A 10555-nucleotide genomic window follows, 5' to 3' on the forward strand; every position below is an offset into this window, starting at 1 on the left:
AGTCAAAATGGTAACTACACGCAAAGAAAAGATCAGCACCAAACACATGTTTTTATGTTTTTCTTGAGCCACTCTCTTCAACAGCAGAGTTCAAAGAAAGTTTATCTCCATTCTTTTACAAATAAATGTCTCCATATTGGCCATGGAATAAATTCCAAACACTTTTATTGCCCCAAGATATGGATGTATTTTAAGTACCCACAGAGTTAAGCAGCTAAGAGTAGCAGTTGTTTTTAAAAAGTTCCCCTCTGTTCTCCTTCACTAATTCATCCAAATAGGAAGCGCTCCAGGTTTTGGAGCAGAGATCCCCCTGCATCCTGCAGACCCAGGTGAGGCAGGCACCCCTACACCCCATGGAGGACCCTGTGCCAGAGCAAGTGGATGCCAGAAAGAGGATGTGACCCGAGTAGCAAGTCTGTGTTGGAGCAGATTTGCTGGCAGGACCTGTGACCCTGCAGGGGATCCACACTGGACAGTCTGCTCCTGAAGGACAGCACCCCATGGGAGAGACTCACACTGTGGCAGTTTGTGAAGATGTGCAGCCCATGGAAAGGACTCATACCAGAGAAGCCCATGGAGGAGTGTCTCCAAGAAGAGGGACCCCATGTTGGAGCAGAGGAATAGTGTGAGGAGTCCTGAGGGGGAAGGAATGCCAGAAACATCTCTTGATTAACTGACCCCAAGCCCCAAGCCCCATTCCCTGCACTGCAGGGGTGGAGGAGGTAGAGGCAGAGAATTTGGGAGTGATCTTCCTTATCTTCACCCATGAGACTTTGGTTATATTTTTTTTCTTAACTGATATGTGGAAGTGATACGGTGGTTTTGGTAGGCTCCTTGTGTCCACTCTGGATCAGCTCACCACAAGCATCTCCACAAACTGTAGATCTGTTTTCAACTGATAACTTTGATATAAAGCTCCTCAGAGATATAGGATGTACTTTGAACCTCAGTGATGCAAACTAATTTAATATTTTCTTTCATGTGAGGTGGGGTGGCTTTAGGAACTAAGGGTCAAACCCGAGTAAAGTTTTGGTTTACAGTATTCCTGTAATAGTTTCCTCTGGTTTTGAACCACCTTTTATCTATTACTTGTTACCTGTATATGCACAAATGTGGTATTTGCAAAGACATCTACATGGCTCTTTGTGCCCTACAACACTCATTATTGCATTGTTGCATGTCTGTGCATTTGTGCTACAGTATGCAGCATGTGAACTTTAGCTCCAGTTTCTATTATTTAAACATTTCTTTCAGTGTGGCTGAGGTATCAATCCATGTGAGGAGAAAGGAGAAAGCTTTTCAACATCCTGTTGAAGGCATGGCCTTAAAAGAAATAATTATCTGCTGAGGTATTGCTGTATGAGACAAAGCAGTACTTGGATGCCTCTGAAAATTTGGGATGTAGCAAAAAGAGTTTTCCTGCACAAGGTTTTTCTGACCTCTCTCTGCCTTTCTTAATTACCCGACTCCTTTTTTAAGACCTGCAAACAATGGAAATATCCTTTTGTTTTTCATTTCACTTTATGCATGTAATAAGTTCTGGGTTTAGAAATCTGTCATAACCATATACTTTTTTTCCAATATTTCAAATACAATGGTAGCCTACAGAGGTATCTGAGTTTCCTGAAAGCCAATCTAGAATATTTCTTTGTACCAGTTAACTCTAGGGATCTTAGTGGATAATTTGTATGACAACTGTAAGAGAAACCCATTTTTTGCTGGTTTTCACTACAATTTTAATTGGATACAGTTCTGAGTAAGGCCACAGGACTGACCTTCTGGCAAATCACTGCATAGGATACACTGTGCACAGACATGAAGAAATGAAAAAATGTGGTTTGCCCTATCCATTCTTCATGAGATAAAATACACACAGAGATACTATAAGCCATCCTTTTCTTTCCTAGTAGCACAAATTTTTCTTATCCAAACTCTGTGCTACAAAAGATCTGAATGGCACTAGCTGGGGCCTTTCTACCTTATGTCATCAGGACAGCAGGACAAATGCAAATCAGGTGTCTATGGCTGTCAGTGTATCTGTGCCAGATGTACTTCTGTGGATGGCATTACCAAAAGCATTTCCAGTTCCTGCTAATAGGTGCTCTTAAACTTAGGGCAATTTTAAAAATTTCTTGCTTAAAGTTTGGAAATTTCTAGTGGTCTGTCATGACTAAGGGTAAACCAAAAGTCCCATTTTACACTCCACTAAATCTGTCTAAATGATACATTGAAATCAACCCCATGATGAGCCTTTGGATTTATAAATTAATCAGTACGTTGTCAGCTGTCTTCTCTATAAGCTGAAGTCAGAAACTAAAATAAGCACAGTATTTTTTGCATGGAGACTTTAATAATAGGTATAAATATTACTCGTATGGCAAGGAGGGCTGGGGAGCTCCTGAACCCTACAAGAATTCATGCCAGGAAATCTCAGTAGTCTGTCAATTGATTTATTTGTGTCCTTTCCCTGCTTTTCCCCAATTCATGAATAATATCTGTATGTGGATAATAAATAATCCAGTGAGTGATAGCTAGAGCAATGTGTGTTATTCTGTTGTGCCCATTCTCCTCCTGTTGCACTATCCAGTGATTGTTTTCTTGGCTCATGTGCTCTCAAGCCAAACAGAAATTTTGCACAGTACAGCATAATTCCTACTTTATGTACTTTTCACCTAGAAGTTCCTCTGCTGAGGGAAAATAAATCAGTAGTCATCTCCTGTATCCATGCTATGAAGCTTGCAATAAGAGGACAACTTAATTGTGCCTGCTGCTGGGCCAATGTTTGGGCTTCTGCTTTCCTCCCACAGCAGCTATCATTAATGCCAATTGATGTGTACCCTTTCCCTGTTGCTAGGTGATATGTGCTTTAAAAAGACAGTTTTTACTGCTGCTCAGGGATTCTCACAAATCTTGTTTGCTTTTGGTTCACATGATGTGCAGTGAGTTTCGCAGGACCAGAAACAGCTCAAAGCTCAGGGCATTTCCTTCTGCTGTCCTCCTGACTGTAAATCACTTAAAGATCCTGGTTTTCCTGACTGAAGAATGAATGGCACCTGTTCTAGCAGTAGGCAATGGCAGTACTTCTACTTCATAGCCTGGATCTTTTACTTTCCCCACTTATAATCCATTGACCAGTGTTCTTCAGCATGGATTTGGCTGCTGTACCCAAGTGTTATACTGCAAAACAGGTCTTTCAAAAGCACTTTTTAGGTAAAGTGTTTTCTGAGACTCAGAGAAAAACCCAGAGATTGATTTGGGACTCTTACATTCAGAAAGTGTAATCTCATTGTTTTTTATCTGTTTAGAATTTCCTTTCTCTTTGTTATTTCCAGTATGAGTGAGTAGAGAGAATAGATATTCTCAGGACTATAGTTTGATTCCTTTGGACTGAATGAGATTCACCAGGCACAGGTTGAATAGTGTTGTGTTTCCCATAGCCTCATCAACTTTGTGGAGGAATGGCAACTCAGCCTGTGTCCTATCTATGAATTTATCTGATGAATTTAATAGGTTTTTTTTTCCCATGTTCTTTTAAAGATATGTGGAATGTAAGGGCATCTGGTTACTGTTTTTTCAGCATAAAGACTAAGACAAGAGACAGGAGAAGTAATAAACTCTCAGATACCCAAATCTTGAGGAAGGTGAGGCAACCAGGACAGAAACAAAGAGCAGAACTCCTAGAGAACTTCTTGATGGGACTCAAACAGAACCACTCAATGCCTTGAGGAGGTTCAGCCAGACACTGAATGGACACTGTGCATGGACCCTGTAAATGTGTGTCTATGACCTGATAGCAAATCTCAAGCCAGGCTAGGTAGAGAATAGAGAGAATGGTCTGATTGCCAGCAGCTGAGGAGTCAAAGGGATCTGGAGGTCTGAGGGCTAGGATCTGGAGAGAGACAGATTGTCTGGTTCCAAGCTATTGAACAGAATGAGCATCAAAGGGCTGCTGATGAAGGCACCCATTTGTGTGTGTGATTCTAATATCAATTTAAAACTGGACTAGCTGGTGAGCAGAAGAAGAGGTGTAGGAGCCAGCGGCAAGAGAGACAAGTTGCCTTTCAGATTTATATCTAAGGTGACCCATAAAGAAGCAGGAAAAGAGTTTTCTCAACACTTGTTTTTTTTTAGCTGCCTATAACACAAAGGCTAGCAGCAGTTTTTATCCTGCTTCTGGTTGTTATTCGCACTGTAGGCTTCTTTTTATTTGAACCATGCATCTTTATTAATTTTATGCTTCTTTTAATTCTTCTTAAAATGCTTTAAATTACACAGCCATTGTTCTGTAATTTGGTTTTACAACCAATAGGACATAAGTGGCACAGAAATAAATAGAATTTATACTACACTCTCACTGAGGTAAACTACTACAACAATAACTACAATTATCATTGCCTTATATGTCAAAGGTTTGTACAGAAAAAAATACCTTATGCATACATGAAGGCAGGTTTGCATTTCAATTCACATGTTTCATTTTCATAACCTTTAGTTTTGAAAACACATTGCAGCTTTTCCAAGTCTTTCAGATTCTGTCTTCATAATTTCATTCCAGTATTAATGTAACTGTTAGAACTCAAATCCCTAAAAATAACAGACAAATAAAACAAAAGCTGTTATAATTAGGTGAGACAGTGAGAAAAGAATGAAAGGAATCAAATTAAATGAGAGAGCACCTTGGCTTCTAATATATCTGTTATCTTTTCTGGGCTGAACTACTTTATGCATGTGTCAGATAGAGGTCAGGGGTAGCCAACTGAAACTTGGTTACAAGAAAAATGGGCAGTTCCAGTAAGGCAGTAGTTATGATAAGAAGGACTGTTACTGAAGAGCTGGTTTAAATTATTCTTAGTAATAGCAGGAAATAGTTTTTCTATACTGAAAGAAATCCTGAGATGCCATAAAATTTTTTTCATGATAACATGGAATGAAAAATCAAAATCTCAAACATTGTCTCAGTAATAAAATGTGTAAAAAAATAGGATCAGGTGAGAAAAAATAATTGTCAGAATGCTGCTGTTCAGCTTGGATTTTTGTCTTTGTTTAACTCTAATTTGCATTAATTTGGAAAATGGAAGAGTAATTTTTGGGTAAGTTTGTAATTTTATAGCGCTGAAATGGGATATTTTAATGATTCTGAACCTTCTTCACCAAAGCTATAATTTTTCAAAAAGAAACCTGATCTAAAAAGTCATCCAATCTAATCCTGTCATATGAACATTTTCAGATTTGGCACCTTCTCATTAGAAAAGGTTTTATAAAAAGATTCTTTACTACTTTTGATGAGACTTTTTGATTTGATGAACTGCAAGGTTTCTTCTGGCAAATTGAACTCATATTGAAATGCTTAAGAATATTCCTAGAGGAATTCTAGCTGTATTTAATCATTGCTAACCTATGATTTAATATGCATTTTAATATGTGGCTTGAACACTTGTGTAACATTACCTGGGTTGGATTCCTGAATGTCTTGAGGCAGATTGACAGTCAGTGACTTCCCAAATCTCTGTGGCAAATTTAGAAGTGATTGACTGGAACCCTTAACAACTGGAGATCTCCCAAGCCTGTGTGATACCTTTGGAGCACGATGAGGTATGTTCTCTGCAAAAGCTCTTCCAAATCTCAGGGGCAAATTAGCAAATGGTTTAATGCTTCTTTCTTCTAGGTAATTTCTTCCAAATCTAAGAGGTAAGTTAGCAACTGAATTTGGCATCTTGTTTGCTGTAAAAGGATTCATTTTAATGATGTCTTTTGATCCCCAGTCTTCCATTTCATCAAAATTGAGACTCCTCTGCTTTTCTTCCGAAATATTATCTTTAATCTAAAGGAAAATAATTTAAAAAAGAATACGATCATTTTATAGGGCACTACTCCAGCTACCAATGACACAAAATATTCAATTTCATACCTCCTTAAAAAGCTGCTGAGTAATGGTCTTATTTTTTCAAGTATGTAATGTTTTTTACTTCTATTTGCTGAACTCCCTTGTAATATGAGCTCCTTCATATTGATTAATTAATATTCTGACAATATCCTGCTTGCCTTTTCAGAACTCTGACCACAAGGGCATATTTCCATATTAGTACCAGCAAATGATTCAGCTCAAATGGTGTAAGTTGGAAATATTTCTGGGCACAGATATCAGTACCAGTGCAATAAGTTAAGGTAGGACAGCAGCTGCCGTCAGCTCCACATTTGTTAGTATCACCACCTGAGTTTGTCTGGAGGGCAAGAAGGATGCTGAACATATTTAGTGACTTCACACAGACCCAGACTCTTACTCATTTAGTCTGGATGAACAGGAGGATGGAACAAGCTACCTGAAGGTACAGCTCATTTCTTCCTCAGCATTGGGTAGATGCTTTGGACCCAATATCCATCCAGGATAACAGACAGGGAAGGAGTGGAAAGTTTTTGGGTCAAGTTCACATCATGCCTGTTCTGGGCTTGCAGCAAAGAGGTTGCCCTGAGCTTTAAATGGCTTTAGTCCTCCACTAGTACACAAGATGCACTGGGAGATCCTAGGCTTGTAATTTTTGTGCAATCAGCACAAAATGTACTTTCTGTATCTATGCTGTCGTACAGTGAAGAAGTGAGCCTCATATATTACCTGTCTCATGATGTAAAGGGCAGCTATTGCCTGAAAAACAGCTTTGCCAATATGACCCTTCTTGTAGAGCACTGTTCTTCCCTTGGCATATTGAAAATCTCTTATTTTTGTGACAAAAATAACTTTGCAGCACTTAACAGCAAATATGCACAAATATGGATTTAAATTTCAGTTAAAGACACAAGTGCTACTAATCCTAATTTCACTTCCTTATCCCTATTTTTCTTCCCTGTGAGCTTCTCCAGTTACTGGCAGAGAACAGGAATGAGCCATTCCAGTTCATACTTCACGATTAAAACTTTAAATAAACTATCCCTCTGATTGCACCTGCACACTGCTTTTGGAAGTATATAAAAGATAGTGAGCTAAAGTTCAGAGGATTTGACTAGCATAATTGAAATTGTATTTTGTTTTGAAGGATGTTTTTTATACCCTTGATGATAAGTCAAAGAGAGTGGTTAGCTCCCATTTCCTGGGGACTATTTGCAGGGAAGACATGAAAAATAATACAGATGAAGTGTGCAAATCTCATTTGGCACCTATTGAGACATAATAAATGTGCAACCCTGCAAAGAAATTTTTATAGGCAATTTCCAGAGTAAAATTTTAAGACCATTAACTATATTGAATTTAAAATGTTCTCTGTTTATCATTATTCTTTGAGTATTACAAGCATGCCTTTATTAATTTTGGATTAAAAATCTGTTATGTTATGTGCATAAAATGCCTGATAGGAATGTTAAGTGAGGATTCACTGTGTAAGTAAGAAACATTTTGGAAAAAGTCGCAGCCTAATCACAAAGCTGTACTGCAAGAAAATTGAAACATGAGTTGATTTACACAGTGTGTGTGTTTGAGCAAATGAATTTCTTGAAAATTCTTTCAACAAGCTTTTTTCATACTGCTAGTGCTGTAATGCTGAATGCTGTAGAATGAGTTTAGGGCAGCCTGTGCCAAAACATCCAGTGTGCTCAGGATCTGACCCACAGTTCTCCCAAACAATGTCATAGTAATACAAATCTTACCTCATAATATTTATCATCATTGTCTTCTCTGCTCTGCAGCCTGGACTTCATTGGTTCATTTAGGCATATGCTCTTCGATGTGAGAAAGACCACTGTAGCTAAAGCAAACAGAATAAACTTCTTGGTTGAAATTACTTCCATTTTTCTCAAGTTAAGCTTACTTAGAGAGCTCAGAATCTGTACAGAAAATACAGAAATCTGCACTGCCGTCTTTTTATATAATCAGAAAACAAAACAGTTTTTTTTCCCACCATGACATCAGTCTCTAAAGCGTCAATTCCCAGTATTAATTAAGGAAGTAATTTGAATGTATTTGAAGAATGTTGGGAATTCCTTTTGTGAAGCTATTTAGACAACATAACTTCTTGTTAGGGACACGCTGACTTTACAAATACTTTCTTCTGGTGAGGTATGTCTTAATTAGCTAATTTTGAGAGCCACAACAGTAAGGATGTACAATAGCCACAATGTTCCATCACTAGTAGACAAAATCACCTTGTTTCTTTCTTTTTATCCGTGTCCTCAGAAGCACCATGAAAGGAAGCTTTCCCCATGTAAGCATTCTTCTGAAACAATCCTTTTGGACCGCAGAATCTTTATTTATACTTATGTTCACCTAGGAACCCTTGTCCCATTGAAATCAAGTGCTGTGTATTAGAGTTGCTGATCAGATCCTAAGAGATGTTATGCATCAACGTGATCTATTGACGTACATAGTGTCTATGCTCTAAATTTGACATATGAATTTGCATTCAGAATGGATTAGGTACATACTTTTAAAACCCTGCCCATAAGGTAGAATTTTAGAAATTCCAAAGGTTATGTACACCTGTATTTTTCAGGCCAAATTTCCAACAGTAATTTTTAAAAAGGCATCTGCCACTTAGCTGAACACAGTGAAAGCCCTGGACTGCCCACTAATGTTCTGTCCCAGAAGGAGATTCAGGATGCAGGCTAAACCTACCCTTAAAGCAGACACTGAATTGGTTGCTAGATAGGCTGGTGAGCTAGGCTAATATTAGAAAAAAGGCATATTCTTCTTCCATTTGTTATTCCTAAATTCCTGAATTGATTTAAATTAGTACCTAAAATCAACCCCATATGGAGGAAATCTGATTGCTCACATTAAGTGCTCACCCTGAAAATTGGACTCTAGGTGTGTTATTTTGCAATTCAACACCAGAGTTGTAAAATGTCCATTCCATCACAGCACCAGCAGTGTTGTCCCAATGGAACATATTTTATGCTGTGGGCAGCGTGGATAGCATGGACTGTTTATCTGTTGACAGTATGTTACTGTCTTTGCTATATAGTGAAGCTGAAGGATTTGCAAGTAACCTCATTTTTTAATTAAGTTGGCTGTTTTGATGAGCGCATGCATGCAATCATTTCTACCTTAGATTCCCTGAAACTGAGATCCTGAAAGCCATAAGCAACCTTCAGAAGGAAATCTCATTGACAGAGCTGGAAGTGAAAAGGGGACAGTTTCTCTTAGATTAACTTCCCCAGGAGGAGAGCGTGTCAAAGATTTTGTTCATGTTTTATGTGACAGAGACCATCAAATTGCTAAAATAGATGAGAATGGTATAAGACAATTAGTAGTTCCTGTGAGAAAAGAGTGTATTTTAATAATTTACTGGTTTTTTTCTGTCACTTTCCTTTTCTGTTGTACATTTACATTTACATTTTTACATTTACATTTTTGTAATCCTTGTTTCTTTGTGGTATACAATCATTCTGGCCCTGGCTGCCAGCAAAAAAGGTTGGGTTCAAAGACCATAGAATCATAGATGGTTTAGAGTTGGAAGGGACCTTAAAGATCACCTAGTTCCAACCCCTCCATGCCATAGTCAGGGGCACTTTCCCCTAGATCAGGTTGCTCTGAGCTCCATCCAAGCTGGCCATCCACTTCCAGGGGTGGGACATCCACAGCTTTTCTTGGCAACCTGTTCCAGTGCCTCACCACCCTTACAGTAAAGAATTTCTTCCCTACATCTAATCCAAATCCACTCTCTTTAAGTTTAAAGCTATTCCTTCTAGTTCTTTTACCCCATGCCCTTATAAAAAGTTGCTCCCCCAGCTTTCTCCCTTTAGGTACTGAAAGGTGCTTAAGGTCTCCCTGGAACCTTCCTTTCTCTAGGCTGAACAACCTCAACTCTCTCAGCCTGCCTTTATAGGAAAGGTTCTCCAGGCCTGTGATCATCTTCACTGCCCTCCTCTGGATCTACTCCAACAGGCCCAGGTCCTTATTATGTCAGCAGGACGTAATGCTGGATGCCATAATTCAGGTGGAATCTCATGAGTGGAGTAGAGGGGCAGAGTCACCTCCCTCAACTTCTGGCCACACTTCTTTTGATGCAGCCCAGATTATGGCTGGCTTTCTGGACTGCAAGATCACTTTTCTGGCTCATGTGATGGGAGTAAGCACAGTTCTGTATAATTTCAAGGAGCAGTGGTTCCCCTTGCATTCTCTGGGACTGTTCTACAAGGTGGTCTAGAGTGGGATGTGGTAGATAGGGAGGGAAAAGAGGCTGTACCAGTAGTGATTCAAGAAAAGGGCTTGTATGAGCACACATAAATCATGTATGCAGGAAGTAAGAATGCATGATGATGCATTTGTCCTCATAATGCCTTGGTATGAGCCCTCTTCTCAGAGTAGGTGACTTGTCTTCTGTATTTAAATAATATTCACTGCAGGGAAATGGAGTTCTGCTAATTTGGCATTACCAGAAATCTGGTAATATTTTGGTATTTGCAAATCTGAACAAAATTCTTTGGAAAACAGAAGGAATAAAACATCGGTGGAGAAGGGCTAGAGAAGGAGCCCATGTCCTCTTAGTGCTCTGGCAGGTCAGGGGCAGCAATTGTCTCTTTTCACCAAGGGCCGAATGTAGATTCCTGACTCTCTGGAGCCTCACAT

At 39.0% G+C, this 10555-nt stretch overlaps 1 protein-coding gene across 1 annotated transcript; it reads right to left on the reverse strand.

Moving 5' to 3' along the window:
* Positions 1 to 4576: 4576 nt before the first annotated feature.
* NPVF (neuropeptide VF precursor) lies at positions 4577 to 7776 on the reverse strand. The gene is made up of 3 exons (XM_062502183.1): positions 7636 to 7776; positions 5449 to 5821; positions 4577 to 4584 (listed from the first exon to the last, which is right to left on the reverse strand). The coding sequence occupies exons 1-3, from the start codon at positions 7774 to 7776 to the stop codon at positions 4577 to 4579; spliced, it is 522 nt and encodes a 173-aa protein (XP_062358167.1).
* Positions 7777 to 10555: the final 2779 nt, after the last annotated feature.

This window comes from Cinclus cinclus, chromosome 1 (assembly GCF_963662255.1).
Source record: "Cinclus cinclus chromosome 1, bCinCin1.1, whole genome shotgun sequence".
In the NCBI taxonomy this organism is placed as follows: Eukaryota; Metazoa; Chordata; class Aves; order Passeriformes; family Cinclidae; genus Cinclus; species Cinclus cinclus.